This window comes from Xiphophorus maculatus, chromosome 7 (genome assembly GCF_002775205.1).
Source record: "Xiphophorus maculatus strain JP 163 A chromosome 7, X_maculatus-5.0-male, whole genome shotgun sequence".
Classification (NCBI taxonomy): domain Eukaryota; kingdom Metazoa; phylum Chordata; class Actinopteri; order Cyprinodontiformes; family Poeciliidae; genus Xiphophorus; species Xiphophorus maculatus.
Genome location: NC_036449.1, coordinates 18,814,031 through 18,838,143, shown reverse-complemented (window position 1 = coordinate 18,838,143; position 24,113 = coordinate 18,814,031). Strand labels below are relative to the sequence as shown.

The 24,113-nt window shown below is 37.3% G+C and overlaps 1 protein-coding gene across 5 annotated transcripts in view; it reads left to right on the top strand.

Moving 5' to 3' along the window:
* Nucleotides 1–3,369: 3,369 nt before the first annotated feature.
* The window catches only part of fmnl2 (formin like 2), a 59,057-nt gene continuing 38,313 nt past the window's right edge, over nt 3,370–24,113 (top strand). For 4 of the 5 annotated variants that reach the window (XM_005800686.3, XM_014469394.2, XM_023336538.1 and 1 more), the window contains exons 1-2: nt 3,371–4,018; nt 23,082–23,165. In XM_005800686.3, the coding sequence (XP_005800743.1) occupies nt 3,908–4,018; nt 23,082–23,165 (195 nt within the window). In that variant the 5' untranslated portion in view covers nt 3,371–3,907. Of the gene's footprint in view, nt 4,019–23,081; nt 23,166–24,113 lie in introns of all 5 variants that reach the window. The other variant, XM_023336537.1, reaches the window with a different exon arrangement.

Here is a 24,113-nt window from a genome sequence, read left to right as displayed (position 1 = left end):
AGTTACGAAGCCACCACACCGGGAGTCTGTTTAGTTTTACAGTGCGTTTAAGTCTTAAACTTTAAGACATCCGTATACACTGCTGTGAAAATGTATTTGATCCCTTCAAGAGTTCCTATTCTATTTTGTCACACTTAAATGCTTCAAATAATTTTTATATCAAAGAAAATATGATTTAGTACAAAAGGCTGCTAATCATTCCATATATTAAAAGGAGGATCTTGAACAACTTGGTCCTATAAGGAAAAAGTAAGCCAACCATAGGGATTTTTGCCCATTGTTCATTGCAGAAATGTTTAAATCCATCTCCACTGAAGGGTTATATAGCATGTACACCCCATTTAAGGAAATGCCACTGTACCTTATTTATTACTAAATACTTTAGTTACAAGGTGAACTTGGTTAATTCCTTGGGATATTTTTTGTAAAGATAAAAAATGTAGGAGCGCTATGATTATGGGAAAATATCAGTAATGGTTATTTAGGACCTTAATGAGGGTTATTATTTACTAAATGGATGTAAAATTTAAATGTCCACCATGAAATGGATTTGGCCTTTTTCTGTGTAATACAAACAAGACGCACTAGATGGCGTGATTATGCCTTAGGCTGATTCTTTCACAGCTCATTTCAGACTCAAACTTTTGCAGCCCCAAGATTACAACTACAAAAGCATATCTGTTGCTCCAGACGCAGACGAGGGCTGAAATCTCACGTACCTCCTCCTATTTAAGCAAACTTGATTTCACAGATGTTCTTGAGCAGCAGCTAAGTGAAGTCCCCCCATGAGGTTGCTCACACAAAGGTCTGATTGTGTTGCATTTATTTCTGGCACTTTCTTTGAATGTTATGTTCCCTCAGGCGGGTTTTAGATATCTACTTATTTCCAGAAATGGCTCAGAAACGCAGCTGTCTTATGCCCTCTCCGCCTATACATTTAACCTCCTGCTGATGGCTGAACCAGAATGTTTTTTTTATGGACTGATCAGAGCTGGCTGCTGCTTACTTTGTGGAACGTCTCTGCGAAGATAAACTGTGAGACATCTCTGAAATTATGGAAAGAAAACAATGGCATTGCTTACATAAACTGTAACTCTAGTGCGCTCATTCAGTTTTATGTCAGTAAAATGACCGTTGGTCGTATCAGGAGCACTCATGACTCATTACACAACCTCATTTGTTTGACAGTGCATTTATGAGAGCTACACTGATTGTTATTGTATTAGTGTTGAGTCAGTGAACAGCTTGTGTCATGTGCTTTTCTGTTGTGACAGTGGTGAAAGGGCTGCTTATTTATAAGAATAAGTAGTTCACTTACACAGGCACATAAATGTACCAAGAAAAACATGTGTGAATGGAGGGTGATTATATTTTATTAAATTTGTATGTCGTATAAAATATAGATTTTACGCTTCCTTAAACTGTTTACTGTAATTTACTCTAGGGAGGCTTGTTTTAGACAATTTTCAAATGTGAGTAAATAAAAACACCTAAAATAATTTTATTTATAATTTGATATAGTACTTTGTAAAAGTAAAGACAAATCTTTAGAGGGTTGCCTCTAACAACTTTGCATGCCTAGAGACTGATTTTGTTTTTGGTTTTTTGCCCATTCTTCTCATCAAAATACCTCAAGCTGAGATTGTATTGAGAGTATAAAATCTCAATCCAAGTATCTGAGTAACATTCCAGTCCTGCCACAGATTATCAATTGGATTTTGGTCTGGACTTTGACTGGACCATTTTAGAACATGAATACATTTTGATCTAAACTGTTACACTGTTTTGTTGGGCTCGTTTACGGGCTTAGGGTTGTTGTCCTGTTGGAAGGTCAACCATGGCCTGTGTTTCAAATTGTTTGCAAACGTTTGTAGTTTTTCTGTCAGGATTATTGCATATTTAACTCCATCCATCTTCCTATCAGTTCTGCCCAGGATTCTTGTCCCTGATTAAAAAAAGGCAAAGATGTAGAATTTTATTGGAAGAACAATTTTATTTATATCTCCCTGAGAAGTTATGACTGCCATATTCCAAAAAGAAAAAATTACAGGAAATATATACCAGTTTCAATAAATTGTTATTCCTTCAACAACTTTAAGTTTCTTTAACACATTTAAGTTGCAACAGTCCAACTATTTAATAATCTTATATTCAACAGTTGAAGAAAATGTCATTTAATGAGGTATGTTCTATTATCTTGTTGATTCAGGTTTAATGTTAAATAAAAGCCATTATGTTTTAAAAGACCATAATCTAAGTCAATTAAACCCATTAAACTGACAACCTTAATGGACTTTAAGCACTAGCTGTATAAACTGTTCATCACACAGGGAAGGAACTGCAGCATCTTCTCCATATGGATGGGAGAACATGAAATGATTTCATGAGGTCAGTCAGCAGTGTTTCCCATCCTCAGTCAGCTAAACTCAGATGTGACACCCTCCTCTGTGGAATCAGTCCAGCAGCCTGAATAAAACCACTGTCCTTGTGGAGAACTTCTGGATTGTCTCCAGATCTCTCCATGCTGATGTCACTTTCCAGAGCATGAAGCCAGTCCCCGCCCTGAACAACAGATCCGATTTCTTTGTATTGCATGTGAATGATCTTGAAGACAGAAACAAAAGAGGAGTGGCTGTCTTCGGAGTTCCACAGAAAATGCAATCATTACTCTTCACGGATGAAGAGTCACTGTCACTGCCTTGAATAGAGATATGTACATAAACTGAGGGTTTACTACCCTAAACATTCATATAAAGATAAATGTTGCAATTGGAATAATTACTTTTAACACCGATTAGTGTTTATAAAGCAATATTTTGTTTTGTACCAATACAACACAAAACATTTGTGCTCCAAAACGGATGTGGCTAAATATGAAAACCCAATTTTGAAAAGTGTGCTTAATTTCACAATAAGTTTGTGATTAAATAAAATATGTTTGTAGCCAAGGATATTTCCTATGAAATAGTATTTGTTACAGTACATAAATTAGAATGTTATTGAAAAGTTTATGTATTTCAGTAACTCGAGTCACTAACTGAATCATGTTATATATAGAATAATCAAACAAAAAACAAACCAAGAAAACAAAAATGATTTTTTTTTTTTTTTATTCAAAAGTACTTCTGATATTAGGAGTTCTAGTACTTGTGGTCCATTTGGTACGTTTTATTGCTTCCTGTATGTAAAAAAGAAAAAGAAAAGAGTAATCAAATGACGTATATTATTTACACTATAAATTGCTTCTTTTCTAAGAAGGACCTGTGGCGCTAAGGTTGTTTGCTTTTTCAATGAACTCCAACTACCACAATGCAACACCGTACACTATCGTCTCCTTAGCTACGGGTTTGGGAGCTACGCCCCAAGATGAAGTGAGAGGCTTGGCCCCGTCAAAGGGCTCCCTGAGAGCCCCCTCCTTCCTCCTCCTTAACAAGCTGGTCAGCAGCGCAGGGATTAGGAAAGCCAGCTCCGCTCAGGAACTACAGACACACCGGGGATTGAAATAAGCGTGAATCATGCCCGTCGTCATCTGTGTCGGCTGGGAGCGGAGCCGAAATTGTGAAAGATACGGATAATACCAGGAGGAGGAGGAGAGGTGGAAAGAGTCACGCTCCCAGGTCTCTTCCGTGTGGAAAATGCCTCTTCAGGGACTCCGCTGCTGCCGCTCGGACCCGTCGCATTATGCCGCCCACCTCTCGTGTGTCTTATTTTAAACAAGAAGAAGAAGAAGCAGCAGTGACCTGGATAATAAGCCCGATAAGAGCCGCATAAACAGGCAGAAAACGTAAGGGCGTGTGGGATATACTTCCAATAAATTGCGAGGGATTTTCATCGAGAGTTAACAAGAAAGAAAAAAAAGTTGTGCCCGCTTGCTGGTGTTTTACCAAAAAATAAAAGAGGAGCAAACATGGGAAACGCAGGGAGCATTGACCAGCACACCGACCACCGACACAACATGCCCCTGAAACTGCCCATGCCAGAGCCGGGGGAGCTGGAGGAGAGGTTCGCACACGTTCTGGTAAGAGAAAAAAAAAAAAAAGTTGTGTCCATGTGTCTCCCCTCTTTGTTCTCTCCACGCTTTGGTGTCCTGGTACGGGACAGCTGTGGACCTCTGTTTGTCCAGGACGCCTGATAAAAATCTGTTGGCCATTTGGGGCAAAAAACACATTTTGAACAAAAACAACTCTTTACTTGGTTTAAAAGTGCATGCAACGTATCTGTGTTTAGAAAAACTTTCTGTTTGACTTTTAAATGTTATCAAACATTTCACTGCTGAACTGAATATTTTAGCTTTGCTTTTCAATCAGTCAAAAATATTTTATTAAACCCTTTTTTTAATATGACATAGCAATGCAAAGCTCTCCACCACCAAAATAATATATTTATGCTATCTATATATATAAAATTGAACTTGAATCCAGTCATCTACAAATATCAATTTTATTTCCAAGAAGTCTTCAATTTCAAATTGTTTAGGAAAACTTGCCAACACCTTTGGCTGTCATAATTTAAAAGTTTAATTGAGGTAAAAAACTGTTCAGTTTAGGAATGGCACTCTCCAGCTACAGAAGTTTAAAAGAGCAATTTCCAGATAGACAAAGTCATCAATCCTTGGTTTATTGTGGACATTACTCTATCCTCAAAGTGCAAAGTAAGGCAAAGTTTGAGAAAAGTTCTGGATTCTTCCAATACAGAGATGTCAACTTGAAGATCTTAAGTACTTGAAGATGCTAAGAATATATTCAACTACTATAGGATAGGATTTTTCCCAACATGTCTTTGCATACAAAAATGTACCAGTACTTTGTCCAAGAAGTCAGATTATAAAGTATTCTACAATGTTTTCTTTGCTTTCAATTTGTTACAAAACGCACAGAGTTTAAATAATGTCACAATTGTGAAGTGAAAGTTCCATCCACATAATCCATTTCTCTACTTGATTTGATCTGAAAACAAAACCAAAACACTCTAAATAAAGTCCACTGTTTGGAATGTCGCAACATTTTTTAGGCTGTGCATTTCCTAACTCAAGATGTAGGGCGCACCTGCATCGTTGACATGGAAAGTTATTGGCTTTATTGTTCCATTTTTCTTTCAACTTTCAGTCCAGACGCCAGCTCATTGCTAAAGTCTTAAGTGCCCAGCATGCCAGGTCTTTTGCAAAAACTCTTGTCGCATCATAAAGTTGCAGTTGATCTGTCAACAATTATGTTGCAAGGTTAAATGGACTTTGAAAACTCTTCCAGCTGCTGTGTATGCCCAAGACAAGAACAAGTCTTTGGATTGGCTGCATGTGCTCCTGATGCAGTTGGGATCAAAAGTATTATTTGCAATCTTTTTACAACGCGTAATTAGGTAAGCTACTAATGTAGATAAGTAGTCTCTCTCACTCTGCTGCCCGCTGCTGAATAGACCTGCGCAGAGGAATAGTGAGGTTGAAATCTGAGAGCTGGAAAAATGTGGGTCAGACGTGATTGTTGCCTGGCCTGGTGTTCTCATACATCAGCTGTTTAGAAGAAAGATTTAACTTTAGTAAGCATATTTGTTTTTTACTGCTTTTAGCTTTTTGGTTTTGTTTCAGTTGCAAGGCAAGGTGTACTTCTTTTGTTAACATTGAATTATTGGATAGCATTGCACAGATTACTCATTTTGCAAAAAAAAACCCCTCAGAGATGGAAGTGGGATTGTTGTTTGACAGACAAGCCTGTGGTTAGGGTGTGATTGCTGCTCATCGGATATGGATGAGTCCCTTTAATAGCCAGAGGCAGCTTCAGACTTTTTTTGGTTTTTGGTGGGGAGGAAGTATTGGAAAGCTTTGACGTCATGTTCCTTGAAGGATTATTCGTACTGGTCGTTTTGAACGTCACCAACTCATCTTCCTCCTCTAATTAGTGGGTTTAAAATGATTAGGATCCATAAAGTTTACTTTAGATAATCCCTCGTTATGCTGCTTTCCAGAAACAAACCTACCTGTCTAAACTGAAGATTTCCTGGACTGACTGGCGGTAAAGCCGATTCTCATATAGCATGTCAGGGAACTCCCCTCCCCTTCGTCTCTCTCTCTTTCTGCTGCCAGCATGATGCCTCATCTCTTGGCAAGATGGAAGCCCTTCGGCATCAGAAGACTTTGGTGCCATTACCAGAGCATTTAGTGTGAGTTACCACCCTTTAAACTCTAATGTGTATCAGCTGTTGCCGATGTTGGGCGGCTCTTTTGAGTGGCTCTGTGTGACTCTGATCCAAGGAGCAGATGATAAGCATGATCCCTCTCAGGCTTTTGTTTCCTAAGAGGTTTTTAGTGTTGATGAGTCAAGATTTGTACTTGGCTCTTGTTCAGTGGCACTCATTAATCACTTCCTGTGTAACACCTCCCCCACTATTAATAATCTATCTGACTAATTTACACTTAGATCAGTCTTGTTGTACGCTAATCTTCATACTTGGGACCTGTTGATCAAAGAGTAGTGCAGGACTGTTTACTCGCCAGTCACAATGGGTCTGATCAACTGGCAAATCCTTGCATCACAGCAGGGAGCTGCTGAGATTAAAGACCTCAGCTCTACGTGACCACATTTAAGCGGTCTGCTGAATTTCTCATTAGGCTACGCTGAATTTGAATTTCCACACTGTGTGATGTGGAAAGCCCTCAGCTCTAATATTAACTCTTCACATCTCAGACTTCTGTAGTCAGAAAGACAGTCACAGGGTTTGGAGGTCGAGTTGAAGGTAAAAAGTCGATACCACTTAAGCTAATAGTTTCCAAGTATCACCACACGAACTATCACCACATGTTTTAAAAACTTTTAAAACATGCATTCAACAGAATATTTATCAGTTTGTGGTGTTTCTTTCTTCTTCTTTTTTTTTTACTTTTCATGTGGGGAAAAAAAATTATCAGAACATGGTTTTCATACCCCAAAGTCCAACATGGATGCCACATGTTTAAAATTAGTGATGACTGTCTCATTCATCAATTCCCCTCAATTATTCAAGGAGGGCACCCTGCCCAAAGAAGATCACTGGGTGTCATAATTTTATGTGTTCACAGTTTATGCTATTACATGCTATGATATTAATCTTATCAGCCTAGCTAAACAATGACAGATAACGTCATGAGCTATTTCTGTCCTACATCATTGCTCCTCTACTTTTAGTTCTTTTTTTATGAAACACCAAACTTGACAAAGGCTAGATGAAAACACCCCCTTTGTACTGTTTCACAGAGTCTTGTGCACTTGTACTGTACAGAAAAACATGTCACAAAAACCAGCAGAGCAGGTAAGGATATCTGTACTTTTTAAATGAGCTGAATTTGTTTTGATGGCAGCACATACTCTCCTGTGAGTAGCAGCAGGAGTATGCAAAATAACCAAAGTTCTTCATGCCCTGCCCCTGACACACAGAAAAAAACCCAGTCATCACTGAATAAAAGGTTTTGACCGGACTTGCCTGTCAGTGAAGAAATACTCTCTCGGGCTGTATAAGATTGAGCTTGGTAAGGAAATACAAGCATGATAGTTAGAGAGAGAGAGATACAGTAAATAAAGATGAAAAGGTGAAAAGAGACAGAAACAGATAAAATATGAGATCAAGAGACAGACAGCCTCACCTAAATGAAGAAACAGATAAAAAAAAAAGATCTAGAAAAGAAAGCCAAATTTGTTTTCTTCTGGAATGTTCTGTTAAATATTTTGAAAATGTTAAATAACCTGCTGAAGTTTTTGTTTGTGAACACACCCTACATGACCAAATCTTTAGAGGAAAATGCTGTCGTATCTCTCACCCACATTACTGTAATCCGTTAAAGAGAAATGCATTGTTGGCTTGAGAAAAGATCAGGAGGATGAAACAGTCACTTTGTTGTAGTCTAAGCCTTCCTGTTATTTTCCAAAGTCTTGCACTCTTTTGTGGCCTTGTGAATAAACAGCCCATATCTCTGTGAAAAATACAGTAAATTTAAAAAAACTTCTTACATCTTTGTGCTTCCTGACTTTATTTTAAACATGTTACAATTCCTAAAAATAACTATCTTCTTCCTTCAGTAACAACTTTTACAATGAAGAGTTGTGTTGCTACCATGACCTACTAGCATTTGGGTATGGTATGATCAATAAGCAGAAAAAAGGCTAAATGTTTTTGTTTCTAACCCAGAACGAGATCTTTTTTAGTTTCCTAACACATATAAAAACCGGTAAGTTCCAGTCCATTTCTGAAAAGCATTTGTATTGCAAAGCTTAAGCAGCAGGTTTAACGCTGTTTTTTTTTTCTTTTTTCCATCAGTTGATTTCTTTAGTACGTTACACCTTCAAGGTAATGAGCCTGACAGGCTGAACAGAGCTGTTTGCCAAGTTTTATTTCCATATTTACACAAACTAAGTCACTTTTGACAATACCAGGGACCAGGAGTTTGTTGTATTTCTTTTTTATTAATGTTGAGTTTAACAATTTCACAATTTATTTAGAAGGCAATTTAAGGATTTACCAGCCTTCATGTGAATGCATTTCCAGATTATGTGGAGTTACAACTTCAAAGGAAAACTACAAAGCTGCAGTAGGTTAAGTTGTAATCCATCCTATCCTGGATAAGATGATGTTTGAGTCTGCAGATTCCTCCAAATGAAAAGTCTTCCCTTGAATCCAGTCTCACAGATCCCAGGTGTTCTTGCCTGCTGTTTGAAACAGACTAATTGTATTGTAATTCCTCAGCCATGACGTGAGCTTTTGATTCACATGCGACCTTGGCCTTGAAGTTAGTACAAGGTTTAACCCAAATAGTGTCTTGTTTAAGTACATGTGGGCATTTTGCAGTTTGCATGGCTCCATTTAAAGCTTCGTTTGCACTAAGAAATCTGATGATTTATTGTGAGAGTTTAAGGTTGATTGTTTCAGGCATGCAAAACTATCAGCGGTTATTATGCTTCTTAAGGTATATTGCAGAGAGATGGTGGAAGAAAAGTGTTGACGACAAACATAACGACGGCATCTTCTTTGGAAAAATAGTCACTCCATATGGGATTTACTACAATTTTTCAGAATAGTCACATGTTTTAAAATGCACCAAATAAAAGTCAAAAGAAAAGTAGGGCAGCAGCCCTAAAGCACAAACCTAAAAGAGGACGTATTATTCCCTTTGACGCCTGGATGGACCCTCCTGGGTAAAGATCTGTGACTAAACTTGGAATTCTGCAACTCCTCTGGTTTCTATAGATTATGTATGTCTACACAGTGTGTTGGTACATTTAGCTCACAAGATTAGGCTGCAGTTGATATTGGGCTCTGAGTGTCACTGCAGCGTGTTCTCCCCTTGGTTATTAATGATGTCATAATCCTACAATATTGCAAAGCTTTGAATAATTGTTAAAAACAAATAAGTCTGTTATTTTTCTCTTGACTTTGAAATATCTCAAAACAAGGGTCCTCAACAGGCAGAAAAATATCTGGAATGGAATTTCTGTGTTTTCCAATTCTGAAGTTCTGATATAAACCCCAGTTTATATTAGGACTCCAAAATGAAGCACAAACAATTGGGAAGCTTGAAAAATGTTTATTTCCCAACTTTATTTTCTAATTCATTGCTTAAGTTTTGTGTTCTTGCTTTCCTGCAATTTCTTCCTTCTGTCTCTCCCTCCTTTCTTCCCTTCCTTGTACTTCTTGCCTTCTTTTTTGAAGTTTTTTTTTTTTTTACAACGTGTTGATCATTAATCTGTTCTCACAAGCATTTTTTTTATGTCTCCAGTCTGATCTGGCAAATGAATACAAGACACGATTAGAGATTGAAACGCTGACTTTAAAATTTTAACAAAACCAGAGTTCCTAATTATTCTGGAAAAAAACTTGAAAATCCTGACATTTGGCCAAAGTATTTTCTAGTTCTGAATAAGATGAGTACAAAAAATACTTTATTTCCAATTTAATGTGTTTACCTATTAGCATATACAGCCATCTGCCTTTCTGTTTATGGTTTGTCCATGTCTACAGCCTGCCTGTACAAAACAAACTACAAAACAAATTCATGGTGAACTGCAGTTTAGGACTCCAAAATGGAGCACAAACAATTAAAATATTATTCAAACATGTAACTATGAACATGTTAAAGAGAGGATTAGATGAGAAATATTTTAACGCTGTAGTGCTATGAGATCTTATACCAAATTAAACCTCTAATATCATGACTGTTGCTTTGTTTCTCACAGTCTGAATGTCAAGTTATGCTAGAGAAAAACTAGCTCCAGGCCTGATGCCTGTTCTCTGGCCTCAGTTAACCACAAAGCTGACGTCAAATAAAGCTGCACCCACATGCATTATGCGATTGCACTTAAAAACTCCTTGCACTGCTGTGATATCATTACTGCTATCAGTGATGTAAAGAGGTTACATGTTTAAGTGCCATATGGGGGACTACATGCTTAGCTACTGCAGTTGTTGTTCTAGCTGCTCCTCTCAATAGTCCAGATTACATCTAAGCTGCTTTGTTTGAAGGCGGCTGAAGTGCCAGGAGTTATTTGTGTTGTGGGGTTCTGCGTCTGAAATCTACCCTGGATTAATCACAAGAGTGGCCTTTCATGTTCGACTGAAGCCTCGTTTGTCACTCTGACGGGTGTGGAATGAATTGGCTGGTTACCTGGGGTCTGTTACAACCTCCACCATCCCTGGCTGAATTAAGCTTTCATAGAACTGATATTAAACCAGTTTTAAATTTCACACTAGATGCGCTTTTAAAGTTGCACCAACAGATGCTATGTTGTAACTTTCCAAATGAATAGTGATGTCTAGCATTAATTTACATTTGGACAAAAACAAGAAACCAAACGAGAAGCAAAATATTTCACCAAGTCAAGAAAGAGAACTGATTTAAAAAATGTCTTAAAGTAAATAGATCCACAATGTTGCCCTGAATAATATAGAAAAATCTCACCTTGGATATATTTACTCTGTCCGGAGAATAATTTCATGTTAAAATGTATTAAACAATTACAACTGGCATAGTCATTGGTGCCCACATAGGCAGGAGTAGAACCCATATTTGTCTTACCACCACACACAACGAGACGAACAATAAAGGTGCTGAAAAAAACATCTCAATTTCTCACTGCTGCAAAGAGTGGCTTCTAGAGGCCACCAAGTCTCCATAACAACCATTAGATCCCACATACATGCCAAGAGATTGTTTGGCAGCGATGAGAGTAGGAAAAAAAAAAGTCCTTTCAATCCTACCAACCTAAACATGCAGAGTTAGCTCAACTCTTCAGCTCAAGCAGTGATCATTTGTAAGACGAGAATAATATATTTTTTTTTCTGCAAAATGCACTCTTAATTAAGACAACAAGAAGGACTATGTGTAAGCACCTCTGTTACTCAGCTGTTAAGTATGGAGGTGGATTGATGATGCTGTGGGCCTGTTTCTCTTCCTAAAGCCATGGAAACTTTAAGTGCATTTCATCATGCAGAATTTATATAGAAAAATGCCATTCTCTGTCAAAAAGATGAAAAGTAGTTTGTCACTGGATCTTTCAGTATGATAATCATTCAAAACACTTTGCCAAGGTTACACAGAAATGGATTAGCAAATACCATATCAAACATCCTCCCAAGTTTTCAGACCCAAGTACTATAGAAAAAGTTTGCAGCAAGCTGTAAAGAAGAGGGTGTCAGAGAAAACCCAGGATTCAGGATGATGTAAAGGAATTGAACAAAGAGGAATCTTTTTGTTCCATGTTAATGGAGGAAGTGCTTTTTTTAATTGGTGATTGGAAAGAATTGACAGCAATAACTGGTTAATTTTTTTTCCACTGAATAAGTGTACTGACATTACAGGCGTGTTAAATGTTGCGTGTGGATTAAGGATTCATTTATGTTCCCTTTTTACACGTTCATATTGTGGTTGCCTTTAATTGTGGCCTGCAGTGTGCCTGTCTTGCTACCCGTTTACAGAATCCAGGAAGTGAATAAGTTAACCTCCTTTATTTATTTTTTTTCCATGTCGACTCTTCTTCATTAAAAAGCAGAACAATGGTTGTTGTCTGGGGCGCAGAGGGAGAGCGGTGGCTGAAATCCCGTGCGTCAGCTCCACAGAACAGAGGTGCTCTTTATTCCCTGGGGTACCCAAGACGGAGCCTGGCACTGGACCCAGACCCGGCAGCCTATGAAAGACCACCGCTCGCACCCTTGTGTGCGTGTGCATACGTGTGTGTGGATTTCTGCTGTGTTGGACCAGCCGGCTGCTCACCCTCCAATTAGCCACAACTGAGTTGAGCATGAAATGCTTGGGGAGCTGTGAGATCGGACTCATGTTCTGAAAGTTGGAGTGGATGTGAGATTCAGCTGTCTTCAGAGAAAGATTCTTGATTGAAACCCAATACTTGGAGTCAAGTGGTGTGTTCTGATTTGCCTGAGGGTCTGCTTTAATCAGGCACAGCTGAGCTGAAAATAGTCTTATTACTTTCAGTTCACTTTTGACATCTTTCTGGGTTTTATTTTTGTTGTTGCCTGTGTGGGTTGGAGACACTATAGCTTTCAGTTTGAAAATATGTAGTCATAAGTTTATCTAACTTCATTTCCCTGCTGATGAACCAGTTCCTAGAACATTCGTTAGACAATAATAAAGAAACTATGAGCAGAAATGTCCTTGCAAATTTGACATCAGTTTCACTCACACTCACTGTGTTTTGACTTGGCCATTTTTATCTCAGCTTCAGTGTTGTTTTTTTTTCTCCCTGCAGGTGTAGTCTTACATAGCCTTGAAAAGACCAGTCTAGTTCTTTTATTCGGTGTCAGTCCATTGGCAGTGTTATCCAACTGGACTGGTCCAAGTTGACACAAAAGAGCAACAGAGACCCAACTCAGAGGAGAAGTGCAGTATGGTCAGGATTTGTTCAGGGTCCAGAGTGCCTGCTGTTCCATAAAGCCAAGCCATACAACAGAGCACAGTTTCTATACAATTTTGAAAAGTATGGAAGTTTGAAATGAGAAATGTGTAGGAATCCTGACAGAGGCTTTAAAAATTTAATCTAAAAAGAGGTTCGGCAAGATCTTTAAATGTCCGTGTCATTGTGACAAATAAGTAGGTTGTGGCATCAGGCCTGGTGTTATCTGAGAACCAAGGTTGTTCTATTGCTTGCTTTACAGACCTTGGCTTGTTTAGTTTGTTTGCAGTTTGATTTTAGTCAGTCGGAGAATCATGAAAATGTTTCAACTTGTTGGTGTAGTCATTATTGGTTATAGAAATCTCATTTGAATGTAATGACTTCAGGAAAATGGTAGAATTACCATCTGCAGTTCAGAATGGGAGGTCCTGCTGCTTTTACATGCAACTCAATGCAACTGTCTTCTGTTTTGAATAAATGCCCCCACTTTTCTCTGAACTGTTGAAGTTTTAAGGTGTGATCATTTCAAATGTGGGAGATGTACAGTGGTGTGAATGATGAAGGTTTCCCTTGATCAGCAATGATCACAGAGACCAAATACAAACATATCAGATTTTTGTTTGCTCAATCCATCAACACTTAAAATCCAATCATTTTCTTTGTAAACACATTAAGAAACAGCAGGTTTATCAATGCACTTTGTTTTGGGGTCAGTCAGAATCAGATAAAGGTTAGGGACATGTACTTTGGTGCGGGAATGGGGATAATCTTGTAATGTCATTATTTCCTGTAGGATTCAAAACTACTCCGTCTACCAGGAAATCTGCTGCACTTTTTTTTCTTTTAGAGACGCACTGATTAAAGTCGTGGCCGATTTTTCTAATCTCTGTTTTTTGTAGAGATTTGACTTTTTTCAGTCTTCATGCTTAAAGCTGTCATTATTTATATTGGAAGCAAAGGAGAAACCACTCTATGCATATTTGAGGAGCAGCTGCAAAACAAAGTTTGTTTAACATTTTAAAATAAAGACAAAATGATTAGTTCATTTTGTTGTTGATTTTATTTTAGCAATTAGCTCAGGTAGAGTGGTTAGTCACTAATTGTAAACAGCAACTTGTGAATGTCACTAGAGAAGATTGATTATTTTGAATAAGGTGCTATATCCACTGGCAGACGTTTTCACTTATAACAAGCATGTTCCCGTTTTAAGTGTAAAAAGTCTGACAGTGGAAATATCGTTGTTTGTTTTTTTTTTTTAAATTAATATTAAGGAATTATTGACATAAAACTAGCTAATTCCTTGTTGAAATGTTACTTATATGGTCCAAAACCTAATCTGAAAAGGATTTTTAAATTACTATTATTATTTTTTTTGCTGCCATTTACCTTTTAGGTTAAAATACTTTTTTTTTCCAGTTAGTCAAAAAGACATAAGTTTGGAAAATTGTGGAAACTGACTAGGATGTGTTCTGAATAGTTCTTTGGCATAATGTATGCTATGTTTTAAAGTTTTCACTTAGATAAATTATAGTTTTGTTGAGTTGTTATTTTACTCTTAAAATATATACATTTTTTAAATATCACTCCTAGATTACACAAATGAGAGAGCATGTGTTATTGACCTTAGAATAAGTTATAATCAAAGTTGAAAAAAGGGCAAGTAGTTGTCTCCAAATATTCTGGCAGAAATGTTAGTAAAACACTGCTGTTGTGAGGTTTGTAGGTTTAATAAAACAAAACATGAACTGAAATGTCTGCTCTGACCAAAGTCAGTGAAGTGTTATGTTTCTAAATGTGAAAACTCATTTAGGTTTGATTTTAAACTTTAAAACTTACTGGTATAGAGAAATGACACAAATGACACAGATGGGAAGATTTGAAAATGTTAACCACAGTTTAAGCTTGTCAGAAGAACATGATCTTTCCCTAAGAATATGGTCCAAACATGCTGTATAAAGCCCGGACTTGTGTACAGACTTTTAAACTCTTCTTGTCTTTTTTTAAAAGGTTTTGTTTTCAATAAACAACTTTTCTGATTCATCACTTGTGGACCTGGAATCCAGCTTTTACTCCACCTCAGTCCAGACTCTTTCGCAACCTCACAACATCTGGTCTCTGTGACTCCATGTATCTCTTGTTTTATTTGGACAGCGCCCCGCAGCTCCAAACCATCCCCGTAACGTTCTTCCGGTGTTTGGATGACATGAAGCGGTCGTGCTGTTTTATTTGGCCAAAGTTGTTATTGTCCACAGCATATGCATTTCACCCAACTTATGTTATATTATGTTCATTTAGCCACCACACAAATGAAAAATGAAGGTTTTATAAATGTAATATCTTAAAGAGGATTGGGAAAAAGCTGCAGGATCAGTTTGGCTCTGAGTTGAAGTGTACGCAGAGGAAGCAAAATGTGATTCCACCCATTTGCAGCTGCTTAATGTAGTGTTCCTGTTCCTTCACTCTTATTTTCTTGAATTTCTTGATTTTGTTGACTATCAATGTTAAATTATTTCATTAATTCAGTTTATAAAACAAAACTCATAATAAAGTACCATTAAATACAGTGAGATGTATTCCAAATGATTATTTCTGTTAATTACAGATCACAGCTAATGAAAGCCCAACATTCTGTCTTTCAGAAAACTTAATTTCACAATACCACTAAAAATGTTATGGACTACAAACTACAGCCTTGAGAGGATTATGAAATGGTCTACTCAGTGGTGTTGCAAGCTGATCACCTTCATGCTGTGCTGCATTGATGCAGTAATTCAAGTCAAAGGAGCCCTGACCAAATGTAAAGTGCATATACTATACAGTGAATGGACAGATTTCACATTATGCTGACATAACTTTTTATTTCTTATTAAATATTTTTTCTGAGAAGCTATGTTTCTCTAATCTAAAGCTGCCCTTTGGAGTAGTTTCTTGTAAATGGTTGTGACAGACTGAGCCTACATGAGATTGTAACTCATCACACTGAGCTAAAAGGATGGATGACCACTAGAATGAGGGGGCAAAACAGGGCTAGGTCCATCTGATCTGCCTATTTGCTCTCAAAACATTCCAGTGAACAGCTTCACGTACAGGAAAGCTGTAGTTGAGTCAACGGGGATCCTGGGGATTACAATGATAATCTAAGTACAGACAGGGGACACCTGTGCCCCCGAAAAAGAGGCGGAGGATTACGGAGCCACACTGTGCTAATAAGTGGGGGTCAGCTTCCTTCGGATGGCAAAGAGTTGGAGTAGAGCTCATTTCTCCTTTCAGTTTATGCCTGAGAGCAGTCACTATGACTACGACAGGCCATTACTCGTGTTTCGTATGGCGCGGTTGTACTTTTCTTATGTTTGTGAGCTCCATGGATATATAAGAATAGCTATGCTGTCATGGAGACTTTTTTGTTATACTGTGCAGCACAAACCTTTTATCTGTTGGATAATTTAAAGAGTTGTCAATGAAGCAAGCAATTGGAAAGAACAGTATGGTAATCACTCATTTCCGGAGTATTGAGTAACTTGTGAATATTTGGCGTGACAAATTATTATACTGATGTAATCTGAGGTTTTGTTGTGGTGCTACACATTCATTTTAAATGATTAGGCTCAAAGAAAAAGAAGAGGTGATAAAACCAGAATCAAACCAGATTGGGACGCTGCTTTGGAACTTAAAAGCATGTTTGTTAAGCTAGCTTAAAAAAACAAAGAAAAAACCCCCAAAAACTTTTGGCTCATTTCTTGTTTGCTATCAGGGCTGAGAAACCGGTTTTGATGGCTGGATCACAAAATTCTGCATATTTAATAGGAATAGTTTGGGTTTTGTTCCATAAGCAGGAACAGTAGAAGGAGCAGAACATGAGTATTTATCTAACTCAACAGCTCAACTCCCATAAGGCCATTGTGATGGATAACAGAGTGGGGGCTTCGAGATGTTGTACTGCACACTCGAACCAGATTTTTGTTGTTTTTACCTAACAGCACCATAAAATAAGTTGAAACTCTGGACCCTCGGACATAGAAGAATAATGTTGTCTTTATAATTCTGTCTCCCAATCAAGTAATTATCTTATTTTGTTGCATTGTTTCATTGGGGATTGGTTTGTGTACATCCCACTCTTTTGTCTCTTCGTACTTCTGTCTCATGCCCCTAAAGGCACAATTTTGTAAACATACACTTAAATAATCACATATCAGTTTAATTCTCTTGGTAGTTAGTGATTTACTGATTTACATAAATTATGGAGATAAATATTCATTAAAATGTATTTATTTCAAATTTAATTGTATATTTTCTTTAACTACTGTATAATAACTCACTTCACTAGTGCCTGGTTCACATGGCAGGATAATAATGCCAATTTTTGTCTCCATTTTACCCTTTCGACAGTCTTAAGGATGCTACGATTATTGTTTTTTATATATATATCAATCATACCTGTTTGATGGTAGGTCCACCACCATCAAACAGGATTTCTTCTTGCTTTGTCTATATATGTATATATATTCTTTTTTTTTTTTTTAATTTTTATTGTCATATGGGGGGTCTCAGGTTTCGAAAATCAACCGACAATTTCATAATCTTGCTGTGACACAGTGAAACCTGTTGTAAAGTTGAATAGTTTTTCTGTTAATTATGATTTTCTTCTTCCAGCAAGTGAAAACACATTTACATTTAAAACATTACATCAGATCAATTAAAACATTTTAACACAAAGATGGAGGCTTAATGAAAATTATGTCTAATATCTGCTTAAAGGTTGTTGTTTGGAAAAAGTCCTTTTAGTCTGATAAACAAGCCTCATCAACCACATTCTAATTTATTGATGGTATGGATGCCTGAGCCTGACAAGGCACCATAATAAAAGCTCCTACAAACAATATGTCACATAACTTTAAAGAGTATGACTTCTCACTCTGCCCACGCTAAATAGTTTTCTTCTACATGACTTGAAAGCATGCAAGTCATTTGCTTTTGGAAGTCCTTGGTGACATGTTCAAAGGTCTCTTCTGAGCTGCAGCTGGGGTCATATTGTTTTTTCAATATTTGGTCTAGAGTTATTTTTTGATCTAACAAGCTCTTCCATCAGTTCTGGCACAAAGGGGTCTGTTTGAACATCTTGTCATGTAAAACACTTTAGTGATAGGTCCACCACCATCAAACAATATTTCTTCTTGCTTTGTCTACATAGTTTGTATCTTTTCACACTGTTGCTAGCTGAAGTTGGCCCTTCATGTAGGCTATGTGTTTGCTTTTCTAGCCAACTGTATGCACCAAAATGCAATGACCTCATGGGAAGTAATGGGCGCTTTCAGAGCTGTCTATTTTTGCTACTCTTATGACAGCAGCTGGCTAATGAAAAGATAAGTAAACATTATTTTCTACTTAGTTTTGAAGTTAAGACTTTGTGGGTTAAGCTTTGGAAGAAATTGCTAGAAAAGAAAAAAAGTTTGTTGCTAAACAACTAATTTTGGTTGGTGTATTGTGATTGCTGCCACTGATAAATGAATTGCTGCAGGATTTGGGATTCATCTGGAGATACTTTTTCTACCTCTAAAGCTAGTCTGAGTTTTACTTACCATGTTAAATATTTTGAAGAAACGGGTAGCTCATCTAAAACTTCTCAGGAACTATAATGTTTTATTTTTAGTCCTACTCTTGTCACACCTATGGAGGGACTTCAAATGAAAAATACCCTTCAGGCTATATACAGGTCTATTTTTGTCTTAACTTGTGTACCAATGGCTCACCTTTTAAACTATTTGACCCATTTTGTAAAAACAAGCCCATCTGTTAGTGGGACCAAGCATGTAGGAATACGAGTGCTATAGTTGCAGTGCTATATAATGCTTCTCTTTAAAGCTTATTGCACAATCATGTCTTACCGGTTTTTAAAATGACACTATGTTGCAGACCTATTTCCAGAAGTCTGCAGTTCATATTCATGTTCATATTCAAAAGAAGTGTCCGGACGTGTTACTGGAAACTGTTGCAGCATATTCCACATTTATTGGTACCCCTGGTTAAAGACGTACTAGAGTTAATAAATCCATACTTTATTGCAGTGGCATGATGACATAACCAATTCTTCAGTGACTTTTAAAGTTGTTTTTTTTCTTCTTATCCCACCTACTATTGCCTTCTCTGTGTGTTAGTGTGATAAATTTGGGGCCCAGCCTTGTTTTCTTTAACTTGAAAATTGGGCAAATTTAGGCATGCATCTGTTTTTCTGAAACCATTTTGTGTCTTATAAATATCAACATACATGCCTTCCAAGAATAGCAGGGGTTTGCATTCACTAACGGCACACCTTTTAGGATACTAAAAGTTTTTTTGCAGGTCTAGACAATTTCAGAGTTTTTCAGTTACCGTAGATTATATTAGTGCAATAAAATAATTTTTACTTAAACACTTTTACACTTTTTTTTTTTACACTGACTACGTGTAGATCACACTTTGTGAATATTTTTTATGTAGCACTATCAAAGTTTTAAATTGCAGTTGGGAAATATGCATATGTTAGCATTAACTCATTGAACAGTCATGCTTCAATTAGTGTACTTAAAATATCATTAACAGTAATTTAACGGTACATTTGATTGATGTGCTAATCGGTCAAATTTAGGTGATTCCGCCTGTATTTTTCTGGGTGGTCTGCCATCAGGTGTTCATAAATAGCTACTCCTTAAGAGCCCTTTGCCCTTCTACTACCTCCCCTTATTAATAACAGAGACATGGGTGGTGTGGTTGTAGACATGGGGGTAACCCAACCTGAGTAAGCTAAGTGGCTGTCACTGCTCGTTAGCACTGAGCTGATATGGAAGCTGGTACAAATGGTTCTTTGCTTTAGTTGGAGGCTCACCAAGCACGAAGCCCACAGCTCAACTCACTCAAAGTGAATCAACAAATCACCCAGAAGCCAGGGACAACTCATGTGGAGAGCACCCAAATAAAAAGATAGGGAAAACAATGAAGGTAACTGCAAATTAAAGTGATCCAAATAACAGAAAGTGATATATTTACTAATAAATTAGCAATATAAACAATGGAGGCTAACTTTAACTATTGCTGTAACTGAAGGCTTGGCTGTCTAAAACTGTCATCAGCTGCATTGTTAAGAGTGAGTAAAATATATTTAACGCAAACATTGAAATTGGTTCACCCCAAACTCTCAATGCTATTGACTTGAAAGGTCAATCCTCAGGGGTTAAACCACAAGGGACCATCGGCAAACTTTGCCCTAATGACCTAAAAACCATAGAGGAAGAAAAGGTTTTTGTAAGACTAATGTATATTGTGGCACTTGTCCATTTAAGGCCCTTAATTTTTTTTCCTACAATTAATGGAGAACCAGTGCAAAGATGCCAAAACTGTAGTGATGATGTTGACCTGTTTATTTACAAGTTGTAATTCTGGCAGCTGCACTTTGAACCTTCAGAAATAGTTCTAAAATATTACAGTGAAACAGACAGGTTGAAGCAAAGACATGATTTATTACATTGAGTGAAGCCTTGGACACCTGCACTCTGATTTTAGAAAGATTTGTTTAACAATGTTTTAATTTCTAATCGACTCAAGCTATATCAATTCATCAAAAACTTGTTTTCTGAGGATCAAGGAGTTTTGATCCTCAGAAATCTTGTTATATTGTAATATTGAGCTGTTGAATAATCACATCAATCACATTGGCAGGGGCATTGATCAAAGTCCCTGTTTGTTTTTAGCTAAAGAAAATGATAATTTAAACCACTTCTTGATTTCTACCAGGTAGTTTATGAAGGTAAAGTAGAAGTGGATGTCATCAGCATAGAGATAATGGAATAACAGACAACATTAGAGCACTCGATAATTTGTTCCAGTGGAACAAGACCAAGTAGGAAGGAAAAGGCCCCAGGCCACAGCCCTGGGGAATACCACAAGTCATGGCTGTTTTTTCTGACGTGACCTGATTTTACAGAGACTAAAAAATCTGGTAGTTAGATCTAGTTATAAAAACACTACCAGACAAAGTATAGACCTACATGCCATCCAATATGAAATTTTTTTGTGTATCATTAATTATTTATTACATTTATGTTACTTTCTACTATGGTTTCAAGATGCAAGAAATCATTCAACTCCGTCCAGTTGTACGAGTTCATTTTGTGGGTGTAGAGTTGTTCATGTTAACATGTTAGAAGCTGTTTGAATCCTATTAACATACACTTGGACAACCAAAAAGATAGTGGAATGCATAATGGACCAAATGGAATAATTGATTACCTTAGAACTTTCCAAAGCACTTACGTAATTTTTATGTCATGAACATAATGTGGAATACTGTTTAGTCTTTTTATCTTCCCTTCAGCTGTTGCTAAGATGCAATGACAGACTAATCTTTATTTCTCCTTAGCAGCTCTATGCATTTGATTTCCTTTCCAAATGCACCTTTTCAATATGAAAATGGCTGGTAAAGATAAATTACACTGCCACTTCATAAATACAAGGCTGAGAAATAAAACATTACAGCTTCACAAATCTGAAAATCAAATTGGGTTTCAGACTTTTCCTTTAGGGTCCAACTTCATCTTTGTGTTCCCTTTGTTAAACGGGTCTGATCTGAGGGTACTCCTAATCCGTTTTCTCTGTAAAATGATGCAGAACAAGAAATAAACTAAGCAGTATTTATTAGCTTTTTCTCTCAGCGATGGAAAAGTTCCTTAAAAATACAGTTTGTGCAAGAGGTGGCTCAAGCAGGAGTTAAATTTCTTTAAGCTTTTCTGATCCACATGAGGGTTGTGTTTGAGGAAGCATGATTCTGTGAAGCTGCAGAGGTGTTCTTGCTGGAAGCAGATCTTAATAACGTTAAGACGTTACGCAACAGTTATTTTTAGTTGTGCTGCTGTTCAGCAAGTACTTGTTACATTGGATTTGTTTAAAAAAGTTCTCTTTGTAACACTGGCAAAACAACTTCTGTATGAAATGCATTCAAAGATTAAGACCTAGTGTTCATCATCATAGTGATTAGTGTAAAATATGATGCTTTTTCTCTCAGGTAATAGGCAGATAATAAGAGGAGAACTACCCCTCCCTTTTGCATCACTATTACATTCATCTCATTAGCCAGAGATGTTTTCTTTTGCTTGATATTTTTCTCCTTGGTATTTAGCTCAAATCATATAGCTTCTCTAAAAGACAGGAAAATATATTTTTAAATACTACCATTTTAAGAAGTGGAAGGTCTAATGTTTCAGTTCAGTATGGAAAGAGGAACAGTTCTTATTTAGGAATGTGTTGCAAAGTGTTACTAGCTACAAAAGATATTTAAGAATAGATTAATCTTGTTTAAACTACTTCTATATCAGAACATACTACCTTGCACTGTACTGTGTTTCCCCACCTAAGGAACTAGTCTAGAATTTGAGGAGCAAGACATTATCTCACTCTGCTCTGCACAGCAATTCTTCTTTGGACAGCTCGGTGCCATGATCCGAGTAGCCTGCCAGGTGTTGTAATAAAAGTTAAGATGTACATCATTTTGGTTCCGTCAGTTGAGGCAATACATGTGTAGCTTTGCTCCATTTGACTGTTTTAGAAAAAACAATCTGTTATTGTTTGGGTTGGACTAATTCTCATATATACTAACTTTAAGACCAATAAACTATCCTTAAATTGTAGGAATCACAGATGTGATGTCCCATAAACAACAGAAAATTAAACTTTGTGCTGCAGTCTAATTCTACTCAAAACAAGCCAAATTGGCAGAGGACCGAGGGCTTCAGAACAATCAACAAAGTAACATGGCGTCAAACAAAATTTAACTAAATTGAAATTAAAAAGGCCTTTTTCCAATTTCACTGTTGACTTGAGTTGATTTTGGTGTTATTCTCAAACATAGTGTCTGGTCATTGCAGTTTGTAGATGGTGCTTGATTCCTGGTTTCATATCCGGTGTTTTTACTTGCGTTTTGCTGTTTTAGTTGTACTTTTCTAAACTCCTCTATCACAATTCAACACAGTTCCTTTTGCGAATTAGTTTTACAACTCTTTGTTTTTAATGCACTCAGTAAACACCCACATTGCATTCTTGACTTACAGCTTGTGGATGCTGCAAATACATTTGATATAAACAACATGTTAAAACATGATTCCGTCTTTAATGTAGGGTAACACTCTTTTCATTCAGCCTCTATAATTAATAATAGATTGAGGTAATTAACTGTGATCTTTTTCTCTCTTTCAGAACTCAATGAATCTTCCTCCAGACAAGGCTCGACTGCTGCGACAATATGATAATGAAAAGAAATGGGAACTAATCTGCGATCAGGTGAATATCTCTTCTCAATAGGATACAATGTGGCATCTGTATGACTCAAACCGAGTGACACATTTGTAACAAGGCATATTGACAGCTTGAACATTCTGTTTCAAATCTAGTGATGCATACAGATGCATACATGTCTTGCATTACTCATACCTCGTGAAAGTTATGAAAAGATTGAATATTGACCCGATGTGTGTCAGGATGACGGTTCCATGCTCTGCTATCCTACCTTCATCCTACAAGCCCCTGCTAATGCGCACAGATTGCCTTAACTTTCTTGGTCAAGTGGGTTAAGTGGCACAGCAGGGTGCAGAGCTCAGTTAGCCAGTTAAAAACTCCCAGCCTGTTATTGGAGTCAGTGCTGCATGTAGAAAATAACAGAGTGCGCATGTTGTGCAGTGAGCTGTGCTCTGACGGCAGCCACTCCGCCAGAGTTTTTCTGCCTCCTCGAGGAGCCAGGAAAGGGATAGACTAGATCACAACCATGTCGAGAGTTGGTGACCCTGAAGAGAATCGGGCCGCTGACCAGCAAAGATTCCCCCAGCATGGGTGCCAAACTTTTCAGAAATCTTTCAGCCTGAAAGTGAAGCTGGTTATGGGCCTTTTCAGATTGCCAGTGAAGAAGTTTCTAAATAATTACCTCACAAGGATGGATAATGGCTTGTTGAAATTCATCCTTTTAAGTTAGAAGGCCTTCACTTGTTGCTAAGCTGATTTTTGTAGGTCGGCTACTTGATGTTTTGTCCCCCTCGCTTTCACTACCAATCTATATCTGTAACAGTTTACACAGCTCCTGGAGTAAGATGTATTCTGTGTCCATAGTTACAGTGAATCCTTTAGAGTAACCAAGCAACCGTGACAAAAGGTAGACCCTGTCTATCCACCAATCTCCCTTTAGGCTGAAGTTTTAAGTTGTTACTGCAAGTATGAGGAGTTTTTCTCTTAATAAAA